The sequence below is a fragment of the Carassius auratus genome, chromosome 3, assembly GCF_003368295.1.
Source record: "Carassius auratus strain Wakin chromosome 3, ASM336829v1, whole genome shotgun sequence".
Classification (NCBI taxonomy): Eukaryota; Metazoa; Chordata; class Actinopteri; order Cypriniformes; family Cyprinidae; genus Carassius; species Carassius auratus.
Window position 1 is genome coordinate 18,571,133 of NC_039245.1, and position 17,867 is coordinate 18,588,999.

Consider the following 17,867-nt stretch of genomic DNA (forward strand, 5'->3'; position numbering starts at 1 on the left):
TTGCTTAAGTAATTGCCCCTGGATTCTCTAATTATCCTCCGATGTGGTCTGAATCATTGACATCGTCTGCAAAGTCTCATACTGGGTTTGGGAAAGCTGTTATTACTTTGTAACTCATCCAAGTAGGTGCCGTCTGGCCAGCTGTGGGACAAGCATAGCACTTTTTATTTTTATATTTTAGATTTAATTACTGACATGGGTTCTAGCAATTTTGTCTTCCATATTGTGAAGTGCATCTGTGTGAAATGGACCATTGAAAAAGAAAAACAATGTAGGGTGGGGACTTCTGTGATTAGGTTGTTAACTGGAAAGAGGCAGATGTGAAAGAGCTTGCAGTCAACTAAATGATTGGAGAAATCTGGCATGCATCTGAGACAAGACTGTCATTTCACTGGAAGATCAAGTTATTACATAAAATTACAAGGTTAAAAAAAGCATAGTTAAACTGATCAATAACATGCATTTATAGAAACTATATAGGGAGAATTTAATGCTGACTTTAACCCTGAAACTTGATTCAGCTGATACCTAAAAACGCCTGTGCTTATCTGTTCTCTCACTTGTCATGTTTCTTTAATATTTTTTAAAATAAAAATGTTAGTGCAACAAACAATTCTATTAGCAACCAGTTACTTAAATTCCATGAAAAAAATGCTGTTTACTTCACTGAATAACACTTGGCCACATTTTCAACAACATTTTGATGTGAAAATCTAGTGATAACAACAAAAGTTATCTGATACTGGTCTCGACTACTGAAATTGACAAATGGAAGAAAACAAGCTTTTTGCTTTCAAATTTGCATTAGGTGATTTCCATTACAGAAAAGTATGCTTATTAAAAACAAGCACTATGGCTTACTATGGGCTGTCCAGTGACTGGCAGTTTGCTTCGGTAAGATGATCAGATAATTGTGTTTGAGTAAGGGGAAAAACAAAGAGATAGAAGGAAGAGAGAGTGCGAGCGCACAGTAGTGTCAGCTCATCAACACGACGTGACCAGGTGACCTCACCTCCAAATTAAGCCCCATCACAGAGTAATGTGGGAGAGTACAGCCGGTGTGGAGCGCAGCAGACAAAACCATCCTGCACCTCCACAATCAATTCTTGCTCTTCAGCCAGTTGTTTTTCGATTGAAGCATGTTAAAAGGTCAGCCTGGTAATTTATTACCAAAGAAGGGCTCAAATGTCTTTGTCTCTCTAGTAAATCACACCCCCTCCACTACTATCGCTGCCTGGGTAATCTGGTATTACCCACACTTACACTTCCTGCTAATGAAACCTCATGTCACCCCATACTGCTGTCTACAGCCTTCGACTTTATCTTTCTACAAGCTCACAGGTTTTCAAGAGAAACCTGTAAACAACAGTAATGCAGCACTACTACCGAAAGTATTACTCGCATGACTCAACTGAAAAATGCTTCAGGTTTAGACAGTAGTAAATAATCAGAATGGGAACATTCAGAGTGAACTGGATGTCTCTGTGCTGAAAGAAATGAGAAAACCGGATCAGAGGAATGCGTTATGACATCTGATGAAGTGTGCGGACAGACTGCTACTCCCCAGCAGCATGTATCTCACAGTAAAACAAGTGCTGTAGTGAATCATTGGCACAGTCCCCCAGACTCCTGTCAAAGCTTCATAAAACATGATACACCAGAATGCATTCAGTAGGGATGAGTCCACAATGACTGCCATTCCTGAATTAAGAATGACTGAGAGGGGAAAGAAAAAAAAACACCACCACAAACTTCACCTAGCATAATCTGAATAACAAATTGTTAATGTGAATTTGCTACAGTAGTATAAAGCTAAATGAATCCAGTCTCTGTCAAAGTGTCCTCCAGTGTGCTTTTCTGTAGTCAAATTAGGGGTATTTACTGCTGCAGGTCAGAGAATAAAAAGGAAGTGAACGTGTGATTATAACAGCAGTGTTATAATGATTTTACAGCACAGCAGTTGCCAAGTGTCCTGCACCAGGCCCACAGGAAAGCCAGGCACATCTCTCACTGACACACTTTATTTCTCTTCTCTTTTAGCTTCTTGTTACAGCATTCAATCATGATATTAGGCTATTCGGTGGGTTTCAATCATGAAACCTGAGCAGAACAAATTCAAAGTTGTTCATAAAAACTCATGCAACCGTTTACACAAAATCTGTTGGAATCAGCAGCTGAAATGGTTTTGGAAAATTCTGAAATTGCATGAATGGCACAATTCAACTACAGTACAGCAATATTCAACAAAAGGTGGAAAGTTTGCTGGTATGAAATAAACATACAAAATGAGCGTAGAACAAACTGAATATAAATAATAGTTTTGTACTTTCTGTAAACTAGGGGGTTTCTATTATCCAATGCAGACCTGTCAAAACTCAGTAGAGTCAGTTTTCAGAAGAAATCCAGGATCTGCAGTGAACTTTCCTGGATTGGCCAACAGTCTGTGACTGTATAACTTCAGAACAGGGTGTGTGTGAAAAAGTGTTCTTAAGTGTGTTTGAGGGTAAATATTAATTTTGTGTCTGGCAGAGCCTGTAGCTGCTGTGAGGGTCTAAGGGTGGACCAGCATCCTCCGGTCTTCATGCTGTGGATCTCTGGAGAGCTCAGGATGTGGAAGTTCAGCTCAGAGTTAACTTCACTGCTCCAATTAGCTCTATAATGGGGGACATCATGTCCAAGTCGGTACACAGAGCACAAGAATAATCTTAAGCCTTAATCTTAACTGATACAGACAGACTATAAAAAAAAAGAAAAAAAAGAAGAAAAGCAGCATACAAATGTTTTAAAAAAAAGATTTACATTTCATCGATTATAATAAGTATTTGATCCCCAAGCAAAACATGACTTAGTACTTTATGCAGAAACCCTCGTTGGCAAGCACTGTACACACATGTAAGTCATTTCTTGTAGTTGGTCACCAGGTTTGCACACAACTCGTGAGGGATTTTGATCCACTGTAAATCCTTAAGGTTTCAATTCATTCAGTTCTATAGGATTGGAGTCTGGAGTCCAGCTAGGTGTCTCCATGACCTTATGTGCTTCTTCTTGAGCCACCCCTTTGTTGCCTTGGCAGTATGTTTCGGGTCATTGTCATGCTGGAAGACCCATGTTCTGGCTAAGGGAAGGTTCTCGTCCAAGAGCTTACAGTATATGGCCCTGTCCATTTGCGGTGAAGTTGCCCGATACCCTTAGCAGAAAAACAGCCCTAAAGCATGAAAGCTTGACTGTAGGGATGGTGTCATAGTCAGCATTTCTCTCCCTCCACACACAACGAGTCGAGTTAATGACATGGACCTCAATTTTAGTCTCATTTGACCACTGAGATGGTTCTGTAGCTGGTCGGTAGGGGATCAAATATTTTTTTATTATATTTTTCCCACTGTATATTAAGTGCAAAAAAACTTAAAATCACATTACATTCTAACATTGTAACACTGCAATCGAAAAATAATGCTTTTAAAGCAGAAGTTTATTCACGAAACTAAAAAAGAAAATACTAAAGGCACAGACTAATGGAGTAAAAAGGCTATTTTGATTACCCCATTAGTCACTTACAATGCATCATACAAATACACTTGTAGGTTTAAAATTCTACGTCACATTTATTGTGCAACTATAAATATTTCAAAATTTATATTTTAGTCAGAGTTATTGCACTCCAATTTCATCGAGCTCTGTCTGTTTGGCTCAGCAGCACTTGTTCTAAATGAAGTCTGTGAAGTGCAGCGAAGAATCGCAGAGCAAAAGCTCATGCACTTGACAGCAAAATGGAAGTTTTCCATGGCTTTCTAACATTTTTTTCAGATGCGCTTGTATCAAATGACTGTACATCGATACATCAATATATTGTAACAAACTTGATATACTCCCCAGCACTACCCCGCAGGTCCTCTGACACGACACATTCAGGCTGCCACACATTTCACTTCTTTTCCGAGTCTAAATGCATCTGTATACGCACAAAGCAGTTTTTTTTTTATATCTGACTAACAGCATTCCTGATGACTCACCTAGTGACGAGAGAAACACTGGGTAGATCACATGACCACTGTTTCAACCCTAGAGCACAGACTCAGAAAGAGGAAACTGCCAGCATGACTAGTCAGGAAAGAATGCCAAACCGTCTGTTACCAGTAAATGCTCACTCATACGCCGCTCCAGGGAAACATTCAGGACCTCCCAAAAAAAATCAAGTTAGAACTCAGACGAATGCACGTCACACAAAGTTGACCTAATTACACTTCACTTATACAATTATTTTAAAATGCTATTCTTTTTAACTTTGTTCACCAGAGAGTCATGATGAACATTTACCACAACAAATCAGCTAAATAAAATGATTTCTGAAGGATCACATGACACTGAAGACTGGAATAATGATGCTGGAAATTCATTAATAAATTACATTTGACAATATTCAAATAGAAAACAGTTATGTGAAATTGTAATACTATTTTCACAATATTACCGTTTTTACTGTATTTTTTCATCAAATAAATGCAGACTTGGTGAGCACTACAGCCATTCATTTTGTAAAAAGTTAGCAAAACCAAATTTTTAAACAACAGTGTGTACTTCAATGTTTCAGGTTCAACAACCTAACCGATACTGTAATCACATACTATGGCTTTCTGTTCATTACCACAGACAACAATTCTGATCAGTTTCTCAGTCTGTAAGGATAAATAATTGAAACCTATGAAGTTCTGCATTCAAAAAGTTTAAAAGCCAGTGTCTTGTTTCCCTGCAGACTAGTCATACCAGAATTAATCTCACAAGATATAAACTCACAATAAAATAAAGACTTTTTGCAATTGCAAAAAAAATAAAAATAATTATAATGTCAGATTTGTGAGATGTAAATTTGCAACAGCGAGAACAAAGAATTGTGAGATAAAGTCACAGTTACGGTGTTTTATTTTTTTATTTGGTGGCAAAAAAGTCTTCCATAGGTACTTCACTAAAAAGACGGGTTAATAATGTAAGTGTTCAATTTTAGCCATTGGAACTTCCACTGGACTTGGTTCACCATCCTTCCCATGATACTGGAGTAACTATACCTGGCCAAGATAACAGCAAGATCTACAAAGCCAAAGTCAGCAAGTTCACTCGGAGTGTAAACTTCGATGCACATAACTTATCAACAGCAGTCTACTTCTAACTGCTGACAGTTAATGTGCCTCCAGTTGCACATTAACAGCATTGTTTGATTACAGTACAGTACAGAAATAATACTGTCAAACACTGTGTTCCCAGTAACCTGAACTGAATCAAATTGACACTTCCAAAATGACATCACGAAAGCTGTTGATAGAGCTCAACTACAATTTACCCAGAACTTTTCTTTAAAGCCAAGATGTCTCTTGCATTCACCTAGTTATAAACCACCACACTTAAGGGTTTGATACGGAAGAGCTCCCAAACAGAACAAACACATCAGGAAATCACGCGCCAATGTGAGACAAAACACACACCAGCTGTCTTGTACCAGCAACACCCAAGTGAGCTTTTGTGACTGCAGTGAAAGTGGAGTGATCACACACACACACACAGTCTGTACAGAAAACTCATGAGCAATCCAGAAAGAGCTCGCACTTAAGTGACAGACTGGAGCTTGGAGCTCTACACAACCTCACCATGAGTTTACTTAAGCTGATTCAGCACGCACACAGATTGCCAATAACCACCAAATCTGTGTGGTGCAGTAACTTTCATTCAATACGCTTACAAAGATTCACAGCCAAATAGTTCATTTTTCCATAAAAAACAAACTGCATTAACAACAGTTTTTTTCCAGCTGTTTATGGCAGGTTTTACGTTAAAGGCTGGTTCACACGGCAGGATAATTAGGCCGATTTTAGCCCCGATTCACCCCTTCCGACAATCTTAGGATGCTCCGAATATCGTAAAATAATCGGATCAAATATTCCTGCCGTGTGTGGTGTGTTAAGACTGCTCTCCTGTGCTCGGAAGAATGTCGGGACCGCTCCGATCTCAAATCGGGGATATCCAACATGTTGGGATTTATTTGGCCTGATTTCTTCTCGTGTGTGGTGTCCCCCGAGGACAAAACAATCACGCAGCCTGTGGACTGTGGCGTGTAGCCAATCAGAAAGCAAGGTGACGAGGCGGTGAGAAAGTACCGGGAAACAAAATCAAAACAGCCGCCGTATATAATATAACAAATAAAAAATACAAATAAAGTCGATGGGCATAACTACATCCACAACTGCAGTCCACCAGAGTACATGGAAACGCATATATGAACGTTTATTTCAACGGTTATTAATCTGTGTAGTACGTAACAACATTTCTATGAGATAAAACAACAACTTTCCTCCATATCATGATGTAGCAAGTATAGTCCATGCTCGCGTTGTCTCCACCTCTTTTACCATCGCCTTTTCTTGTTTTTCTTATGTTTTTTTTTCCGTTAAAAACAAAGCACAAACTATGGCCACTGCATCCTCTTCGTCCGCCATGATTGTTTACTCTGAAGTCACGTTTGATCTCGAGGGATTTTGCGAGATTTCCCGTCTGACCTGGGAATGCTCGGGAGTTAAATCGGTTCGTGTGTGATTAGGGGTGTGACGGTTAGTATATAACCGTGAGACCGGCGGTTATAGTTGAACACCGTCATTAGAACTCTATAACCGCCAAAACAGTGTCATTAAAATATTTTTTACAAACTTTTTTTTTTCAAAAATTATTTCATTTTTTAGATTGGATCATAAGATGCGCAATATATCGGGAGACATGGTTTTTACCACTTAATGAAGTTTTGTAAATCGTCAGACATGATATTTACCATTTCATTAAATTTTGCTTTGTAGAAAACCTCTTAAAAACAAATTTCGTTTTGAACAAATTTTATCTTAATTTTAATAAATGTTTCATCAACGAATTGCATGTATTTTAATAAATAAAAAGCAAATATAGGCAGCAGACAATGATAATGTGGCATGGAAGCACCAGTGCACCGCGTTCACTTGCACTGCACTGTGAACTAGAGCGCATCTCATCGTAAATGAAACTCAGCGTAGGCCTATGCCTCATACGTTAAAATTAAATATCTTTGCTGCATCCTTTCTAGAACAGACAATGGCTTTTTTTTTTTTTTTTTGCGGCTCGCATCAGCAAAGCATTACATCGTCCATAGACAGCAAAACAATCAGCGGATGGCGGGCAGGTGCGGCTTTGAAATTTGCTCAAAAAACTTTGGCGCGGATGAGAACAACCTATCTCCAAGAACAACCAATTGACTATGGCAGATCCACTAGCATGGATCACACAGTAAAAAGGAAAAATAAATAAGAAAACTACCAGCTAGGCCTGTCAAGATTATTACATAATTGTCTGATCAGTTACTTCATCTAACCACAATTATTTCAGAAATCATTTGAGAAATATGATGTTGCCTTTCACAAACAACTATTTCTAAAAGTCATGGAGCAATGTTGGCAAGTTTCTGTTTGCACTGCTCAATCTCGGTGTTCGAGTGACTGTCTATATCTGTGTGTGTGTGTGGACACATGAAAAACAGATGCAGAAATAAGAGAACAGATTAAGGTTGGGTGATGTCTACCAAACTGGCATCAGACGATGTCTATAGTGAAACATTGTGATGGACGATGACCTCAGGGGGGGCAGGGTTAGGGGTGTGCCCGAAGCGTGAAACAAATAACGCGTTCTACGGAGCCACTAAAAGGTAAGCCGCTTGCTAGCAGTAGCCGGTTGCATTACAGTACATGAAATAGTACAGTACAAACACACACACAGTAAGGAGAAATGTCTGTTTGGACATGACAAATGATTTGCAGATCCTGAGCACCAATGACAAACATCTAATCTTGTCAAATGTGTGGTAAGTACTGTCGCTCCATAGAGCAGAGTCCTTGTGATCGCGAATCTAGAAAGTGAAATTGAAAATGGTTTCAATAGCAGCTCCCTGATGCTTGCAATTTATATACAGTCACCTATACTTGCCCATAGATATAACTGTGAGAAAAGGTACTGAAATATAAAGTCTTACTGATCCCAAACATTTGGTAGTTTGAGTGTCATATATAAATATTTACTTAAGTATTATAGGTGCAAAGTAACAACTTGAAAAGAATTCAGTTTATATCACAATCATTTGTAACAATTATTTTCAAAACAATCAAGCTCTCGCTGAATCTGCTCCTCTGCTATCAACCAGAGGAACGTCTGTACTTCCTCAGAAGACAACGACAGCTATTTTTGGGTTGTTAAAAAGGTGCGCTCTTTAAAAGAGTCATGTTCAATCCTTTGTTGGGTTTGCGGATTTAAATCTAGCGGTTCTTTTGTGTCTGTGTCGCAAGTTCAGTGATGCAGGTAGTGACGATTCTCTCCGGCCAATCTGTGATCAGCAAAGTTTACAAGTCATGTTTTGGTAACGGTACGGTTCACTTGGAACTAGGACTGTGTGATTTGAACAAAAAAAAAAAAAACTATCAATATTTGATCAATTTTGCCTTTTCAATTTCAATCACAATTTTGACACACACACATTTGTAATAAATGCATTCAGTATGAATTCAAAACCCATTTCCAGAAGAAAACCAATTAGAGCTTTATCAAAAAGTTGTAACATGCCTCTAGAATAGACCTAACTAAAAATAATCACCAGGTAAATGTGTGACAAAATGTCTAGACCTAGTCCAGGGATTTTTTTAGTCCAGCAAATTGGAGTTTTTAGTACAGCAGCGAGAGCGCATTATTGTAATGCTAAAGCACATTAAAATAATGCCTGAGCGCGAATCTCTCTGCTCGCATGCAGATTTCCTTTGCTATGGTACAAAACCTGACACGCATACTCCTCTCGCCCAGAGAGAGTGCGTGCACTTAAAACGTCTCCTCCTGCTCAAACTGCGTCCTTTGCATTCACAACTCTCTCTATTCTCATGCGCTAGATGTTAAATATTTTTGCACCTTTCTATTTCTAACCTTTTCTGCAGTGTGAACGCTCTGATTGATTAACATGGGCTCTGAAAAAATACACATCACAGAGTTTCAACCTGGCGTTACGTTGGCATATGCCCAGTCGTTTCTGTTCTCGCACTCCATTTAGACGCACTGCATTCTGATTGGATTGGATAGCATACTGTAGGAGTTCGAGGCCACGGAAAATAATGCTATAAAGCGATTTAGAAATTGTGCATGCTCAAATTGTGATTTTATGACGATTTTGATTAATCGTACAACCTTACTTGAAACCTCAACCGAAGTGGTACAAAAAAAAAAAAAAAGTAAAAATTTACCAGGTACTGTTCTCAGTGGAAAACCCCCCAAAAGTGAACTGTACCGAACCGTACCATGCAATGTAAAAGCGCCATAAGATACATTTGCAGTTGACAGTTTACAGAATTAAACATTCTTGACCTATCATGAGTACCATATTTTCCGGACAATAGGTCACTTTTTTTCATAGTTTGGCTGGTCCTGCGAAATAAGAAATTAACCAAGAGAAAACCTTAATGTCTACAGCCGCAAGAGGTATGGTACGCTATGTTTTTTTCCTTGTCATGACGTATTTTTGGACTGATTCGACTTATACTGAGACGCGACTTGTAGTCCCAAAAATACGGTACAAGCAATTGCTGCAGCCTTAGGGTGCTTTCACACTAGCACTTTTGGTGCATACCCGGGTTCAATTGGCATCAGAGTAGGGGTGTGCAATATGATGATTTTTGGATGATTAAAAAGTTTCCAAACTGAAAAAAGTGAAAATAAACAGATGCGTGCCTGTATTTTAGATGTGTGCAGCTCTTAAAGCAACATCAGACTACTTCTAATATGCTGTCAGTAGTCATTTAAGGGAAAGTTCACCCAAAAATAAATTGTCATCATTTGCTCACTCTTACGTTGTCCCAAACCTGTATTAATGTCTTTCTTGTGCTGAACACAAATGATATTTTGAAGAATATGGGCAACTAAACAGTTGCTGGTCTTTGAATGCATCAAAATAACTGTTTAACAGAAGAAAGAAACTCTTTCAGGATTAAACTTGAGAGTGAGCAAATGGGTGAACTATCCTTTTCATGCTAAATAAACAACAAAAGATAGTTGCTTTAAGAAGAATCAATGTATAATTTATGCAGTGAAGTGTATATAGTGTTTTTTTATTTTAATATTTGTTCATTCAGTTTCTTGAATGCCCTTGAAAATCCCCTCTGCAGTGCTAGTTTCAGTCCGATTTATTACATTCTACTCTACCACACAAGCAAATGGCATATCTTGATTACATCACTTCTGTACTCTAGCGCTTAAACAATTACAAGTTCCTTAACATGACTTTTGACATCCTTGGCAAGAATATTTATCCTCAAGTTCTTGTTCAATAATTATAATCATTACAATATGCCCTAACCAGGCCGGACAGAACATGATTCCTGAACACTAAAACACAGAAATGCAGTGCAGCGTGGCAACCACAAATCACAGCCAATCAGAACACTGTGTGCACAAGTTCACGGTTTGCACACACTCTTGCACAGTGCTGCACAGCGTAAACATACCTTGAGACAACACGCTTTCTTCTTTTTTTTTTTCTCCTTGAGTAGCTTGAGGTGATTTGTCAAGTAATATCGAACTCTGAACTTCCACAATCAATCCATTTTTGCTCATTTTTGATAATATATGGAGAAACAAGTAATAGAAAACAGACAGGTAACAATGTATGGATACAGCTGAGGAAAATACTACTACATGTTCATTTCAGTTGTAAAAATTTTTAAACTTAGTATCTGTAGATGTGTAATATTTTTATATTATTATTTTCAATGGTTGTCAGGCTAGACAAGGAATTTAGCTATTTATTTAGCTAAAATAAGAATCAATGTATATTTAATTAATACGGTGAAAGTTATGCATCATTTTATGATTTTAAATGATCATTTAATGACCATTTTGATAACAGATTGTTTAGTGCAGTACTTGGTTTTCAATTGTGCATAGGCTTGTTCCAGTCAGGATATTCTCACAAGTACACCTCAAACTTCATTTAGATAGTTGATTGGAACTGTGTGTTATAAGAATGTTATATGCTATTTTGGTAAAACTGCCAAATTGCCTTAAATCAAAGACATTTCTATCGGCATGATATAAGACAGATCTGGCAAAATACTCAAGTAATTATACACAGGTTGTGCAATAAAAACAGGATTAAATCACAAAGCACATGTATGAAACACATTTACCTGACCCAGGAAAACAAAGCACAATATCAATAAATATAATGACCATGAGGCAGATTCTGAATCCTGAAATCAGGAAAAAATCTTAATCTGCAATGAGCAATATTGTCTGGGAAATATAGAGCAAATTCTGATCTGTATTTAATAGTCAAGCTCTTCTGACCACTTAAGAGTCATGTGGAGTTAGTTATGCATCTAAATGGGAGAATAACATTACACAATTGAAAAGTCATACTGCATATGAGTGCAGCTGAACAAAGTCTCATTTGCAGTGAAATTTGGAAAAGGACTTGTTATCAGTATATCAAAAACCCCTACAGGTACACCAATAGAAAATATCAACCAAAACCATTGGTCAGAGCAATGAGAGCCCACCTCACAAAACTGGGATGGAAACTGGTATATTGTTGCAAGGTTGTAAATAACATAGATCTGATGAAATATGGTTGGCAGAAATAATTGCTTTACTTCTTATGCACACATCATATATTGTGGATAAACAATGCAATGATCCAAATCCATTACAACACCTCAATACAATGAAATAGACTTAATTTAAAAGAAGTTTTAATATTTTGCTAAAAACTTGATTTTTCCATGATATGTTTGACAATCTCATGAGAGACAAGGAGGGTGAAGGCTGTAATATGTCAGCATAGCAGTAGGATTAAACCTGTCTGCAAACAATGTGAAAAGGGAAATGCAGGTCTTGCAAATGTCATATCACTTACCAGCTAAACTAATTTCATTAGGGCTGCACAACTAATTGTTTAAAATGTTATAAAATGTTTTTCGTGTCTGCTGTTGGGTTCCCATCTAAAATGCATTAGGGATGCTACACGTTCATTTTGTTTTCCTAGTTTCAAACATTTTGGCAGCTACAATGTCCCATGAAAGTGAATAAATTACATTAAAAATAATGAATTTCTCTTACACACTAACAGCAAAGCACGGACAATGCATGACATGAGATCAAAAGGCACTGGTTCTCATTCAATAATAATAGCATGGATTATTCATACTTGTACAAAAAGGAGAACTTATCACAAAGAAAATTCCCCCTAAATCACAACATGTGCTTACACACGAGTTTGTTCTTAACCCCGTTCTAATGTTAATGAATTCTGAGTATTTTAATTAAGCAACCGAGTGCCTGAGGTTAGTAATCTGCATAAAATACACCCAAAACATGCCCCATAACCTTCCACCACTATCAAAAGCCTGATTTTGTTTACATAATACTTTAAAATATTTCCAGGGCAAAATCCACACCAACTAAAAGCAGCAATAAATGCGCGAATATAACCTTCCGATGCTTTACCTTTGGACAACTTAGCAGTGGTGTTTAAACTGTCAATTTGTAAGGGCACACTGGGTTTTTAAAGTATTCATTTCTCCTAGGATCTGCTCAACATTTAGTATTGATGAGAAGAATGACTGAACAAAGCAAATTTTCAGTACTAACTTTAATAATTGCATGAGTAAAACAGGTGTTAAGGTGCTTTACAGACTTGGATAAAAAAAAAAAAACCGGAAAAAAGGTTGCAGTACTAATAAGAATGTGAACTTTATGAACTTTCCCTATAAAACTCCCATGACCACCAAGAAGTGACAATAACTGCAGCAGCGTCTGACCCAGGGCACCAAACGTCCTGCCCCACACACCTAGCGGAATAAAAGCTGACCTATGAACTGGACACCGATCTTTACATACCACTATGGAATGTGTGTGAGGGAGGAAGCGGCTCTGGTTACCAAGAACATGAGCACACACACCAGGAAATCTGGTTCTACAGGCAGGTCAAGCCCAACCTTGACACACGAAAGGGCGGATGTAAAAACTGACGGCAAACAAAATGGCTGCATCCCTAACGAAAGTAAACAATTAATCATTAATGCTTACTGGGAGTTTCTAAGGATAGAGAGCTCCAGGCTCCAAGCGGAGGGTCTAGGGACAGGACCGGGGCAGCAGGTTTATTTGCTTGAAAGCATATGCATAAATAATAAATGAAACTGTACAGTGTCAGTTGCTTAGGCCAAGAGTCCACCTCCCTCATCCATCTTCCATCTCTTCTTTCACACTCCAGTCTCGCCACTGCTCCTCCTGGGAGCGGTTCATCCCTACATCTCAGACTTCATAGCCGCTTCAGCTGTCAGCACAGAGGAGTAAAACAGTCTAAATTCACAGCTGTGTTACAAACAGCTCCCGAAGTGGAGGGAACTAATCCGTCCAAACATCAATGGGGACTCCATGGGTACCACAATCAACAAAACACAGGTGTTTTGAACATTTAAGGTATCATGATGCGTTTGTTCTAGTACTTTGATCAGTGACCCAAAACGACTCAGAATGGGGTCTAACAAATGTCTATTTGAGAACGGAGCCAGGAGCACACTGGCACACGGTAGGCATGTGCGCAATGTGACTGGAGAACGTTTTTTCCCACTGCTACAGCTCTCCGACCACAACTGTTCCACATGCCTTGCACAACTCAAACTCCAGGGTGGGACTGTCCAGCTCGCATGTGACATACATTCACAAGCCTCAAGGCCGTTTGTTATGCTAAGAGATTTAGCAGATGAATATTCAGAGGGAACAGTTTTACAGGACCGTTTAGTCTTTTTCATTCACTGAAACACAACATGAGCACAGCAAACTCATGCTAGATTGTTCACTTAAAGACTGTAAACCAAGTAGTTGGGTTGGATTCCTTTGGGTTGGATAGGTACACCTGAAGGACTCTGTCTGGTTAAACAAGTGAAGGACAGAAGGAAGTCTATTCTAAAAAAAAAAAAAAACACAGAAGAGAGTAAATCAACAAGGACAAACTTTCTAAGAAAGAAAGAGAAACTACTGTAAATGCAGACCTTGATTCATTGTGAATGTTGCCCACTAAAACTGATATTTCCAGCTATAGGAAACATCTACAAACTTGCTCAATGTGCTCAATGAGGTCTGAAATATATAAGGTCTGAAAGTAAGGTCATGTAATTTACATTGTCTTGAGATCACCATTCGCTAAAGTTGCTAAATCATAGCCGGCTGAACTCTCTCCTTCTGCCACAACAAATACACCACCCCCTTCTTCCTTTGAAAAAACACCCACCCTCCCCCTGCTTACTCACACACCCCCCTCTCTCTGAGAAAAAGTCTCAGTAAAGGACATATATTGGTGACCTGACAAAGTGAAAACGTAATTTTTTTAACTAGTATGTTAAGCCAAACCAAAAGACTCGCACTAAATCTGAATATCTACCAAGTTAAGATCAAACTACAAGCGAACAAGCAACAAAAAGAGATACTACACACGGAAACAACACTGGTGATTAGTTGTGTAATGTTCAGAAAAGCAGCTTCACAGAAAGCTTATCAGTTTTACCTTTTAACAGGGACGGAGCAATGTGCAATTTTTTCCAAAAGGGCATCCAGTGTCTGAAAATCCAGCAAATCATTGGACTTGGAATGCATTTTGTAATCCATTTATGGAGTTCCTCTCGGCAAAAAAGCAAAACAGAAAGGGAACTAAAGGCAAGAAAAGTTCGTCACTCGTTCCCAAAACACAGCGACTTCTCGCTCTCGAATCTCCAGTTCTGACATGGGTGTCCTAAAATCCACTGCGCCAAATACATTAATCCATAGTTAGTCCACCATAGTCCTGAGAGAAAGGTTTTGTGGTTCCTGAGAAGCTTCTAAACAGAATCTCGATCGCGAGTGAGAGAGAGAGGCGCAGAGGCCTGAGGCCGGCTGGATCTGTTAGCGCTGTGCGCCGGTCGGCTCTCTACACCCTCCCCCCGTCAGAAGCACAACGGCCCAGTTGCCACAGGCACTTCGCCCCATTGTGTGTCCACCAGAGGCCTTGCTCACACAAACCCCCTCCAGCAGGGTGCCAGAAAGCGGGGGGATAGGAAGAACGAGCGAAGACGGCTCCGTAAAAACCCAGAATGCGCACTTTCTTTCTCTCGCTCGTTCGCTGAGAGCAGCGTGCTCTTACTCAACAGTGAAATGGCTCTTGCGCTTCCTCATTGAGAAGAGGCTCTACCCACACACCCCTCCCTCGTCTCTCCAGCGCTTGCTCGTTCTCTAACCCCTCCCTTCTCTTTCCCCATCAATAGCTCTCTCTCTCTCTCTCGCTCTCTCTTCCTGCCTGGCTCTTTCACTCTTCTCAGCACACACACACACACACACACACACGCACACACCTTCAGCTCCCCACCCCCTTTCTCCCTCCATTTCGCCTTCCCCCACTCATTCTTTTCAGACCGATCTCCTGTGTGCCTCCCCCACTACACCGAGGGCCATCTTATCTGATGCCCCTCCACACACCGCACACATTCACACATGTCTAGACTGCATCGGCACAAAACCAGGAACTGCCCTCCGTGTCAAACTACACGGATGCTCAAGACGCTGTTTGGAAGGGGAGGGTTTACAAGGGAAGAGGAGTAGATGGAAAGAGTGAGTGAGTGGACCCTCGGGAGGGTGAATTAGAGGACAACACGGGGATAAACCTCCATAAAACACATGACAGATTGACGCAAATACTCCTTGGACACCACTTGCTTCTGTGTCGATTTCAGTAGTGTGATCTGTGGGAAGGATTGTGTCAAGGTTCTCCAAGGTAATGTAATCATTTGCCTGTTCAACTGAACGCTTCACAAACTTTGATACAGACGACCTCAAGTTTGGTGTGGAAATTATGAGCATTTGTTTGACATCAGGGCTCTTCATGTTGAGTCTAAAGCGAAGCGTTCTCAGCCACCATGACTTACTAACGAGTTAGTTCACACAAAATGCAAACTGTGTCATGGCTCATCCTCATGCCTTTCCAAACATGTCTAATTTATGAGCACTTCCGTGGAACAAGGAAAACCACCATAAAAGTAGACCACATGACTCATGTGTTATATTACAAGTCGCTTGAAGCCATACAGAAGATTTGTGTGAGTAAAAAACAGAAGTCATTGCTCATTAAAAAAATAAAAATTCCCCACAGCTCTCATTTGCACTTGTTCGCAATGGCCAATGATCTCAATGAACTCTAATCCGTGAACATAAACAAGTGAAAGTGATATTTAAGAACTTAAATTTATACCCGTTTATCCCATGAAGCTAATGTAGGCATAAGGTTTAATTTGCTAACATTAACCAAGACTGAACAATACAGCATGTATTAATCTTATGTCATTTAAATTACTTGTACATTTTTTTCAATCAAAATCTAACACCTAAATGCACCATTAACTCACAATTATAACAACTGTATTTTTACTAAACATTAAAAAAAAAGAGAAAAAAACATAGCTAACTGCTAGTTAATTTTAGATTAAGCATGAACAACAATGTTAACAAAAGAGACTTATTGTAAAGTACTACCCGGTTGTATCATTTTAGAATAAATTATATATGATAACCATATGGTACTTTTAGGCTTCTACTGTATGGACAATCGGGAGTTTGGAATGTGAGTGATGAGTAAATTAAAATTTTCATTTATGGGTGAGCCATCACTTTAAACATAGAATTACACATCGATGTTTGTGTGACAGAGTGGGACGACCTCTCATTCCCCTAAAGACCTGCCGTCTACATGTACTGTCTCCTCCCACGATGGCATCAGCCCACCATCTGTCCACACACACCCCTCATCATCATCATCATCATGACTCAGGCTAAATTCCTCCCATCCACCCACCTTCTCTGCTACTTTTACATCGGTCTCTTTTACTCTCAGTTCAGGGCCACCCAGTTACACAGCGGTCTCAAATGCAGACAGCAAGCACACGGGCATGAAGCGAAATAATTACACCAAAACGAGTGAGCCACTCCAGAGACTGTCAAAGCTAATACTCTCAATTCAGTGGTTGAATTATTATTATTATCTAGTGTTTACATTAAGAGTTAGATTTCAATATTTATCTTTTGACAAATTTATTAATGTTTTAATATTTACACATTTGCACTGAAATTCTGTAAAAAGGGCAATGTTTGTCCATCAGTTGAACTAATATTTCAAACCTCGTACCCAAGATGATAAATGTTTAAAGTAAAATCAATAAAACATAAAATGTCCTTTTATTTATATGCCCCAATAAAATACATGCACATTATCTTATATTGGTACATATCTACGTACATATATTGATAAATGAAAAATATGAAGATTAAAAGGTTGAAAATGTACATTCATATATTATTTCATATTTACCTTTACATTCAAACGTTTGAAATGCCTCACAGGGACTTTATAACATTTATGCAAATTATTCGCCAATATATTCATCATAAATTATTGTGGCTTAGAACCTCAATTAAGAAGCTGTATGTCCATCCCTTTAAGCCTCGTTTTCATTGGCATCAAATTAAATACGCCGCCTTCTCTAAGGTCCATGTAGATTTTATTTTGTCTCATTAAAACACTTATAAAAAAATCAGTCCAGCCAAAAAGAGAGTGGGATTTACATTAGAAGCTAACGAGCAATTATCACGTATTGAGTGCCAGTGAGAATAAAAGAGGGGCGTCATGCTGGGCCATGTGAGAGTGACAGATCTCTATAGAGATGAGGTCACAACAGCAGATACAATGTCGATGAACAGATGTGATGGGGAGAATCCTATGTAAGCTCATCCAGCTCTTTATAAACCAAAACCTT

At 38.9% G+C, this 17,867-nt stretch overlaps 1 protein-coding gene across 4 annotated transcripts in view; it reads right to left on the minus strand.

The window, feature by feature from the left end:
* The window catches only part of LOC113049384 (bromodomain-containing protein 4-like), a 52,185-nt gene that overhangs the window by 12,109 nt on the left and 22,209 nt on the right, over positions 1–17,867 (minus strand). For 2 of the 4 annotated variants that reach the window (XM_026211696.1, XM_026211687.1), the window contains exon 1: positions 14,597–15,329. The exons of the other annotated variants lie outside the window; for them this stretch is intronic. In XM_026211696.1, the coding sequence (XP_026067481.1) occupies positions 14,597–14,697 (101 nt within the window). In that variant the 5' untranslated portion in view covers positions 14,698–15,329. Of the gene's footprint in view, positions 1–14,596; positions 15,330–17,867 lie in introns of those variants that run through there. 4 annotated transcript variants of the gene reach the window in all.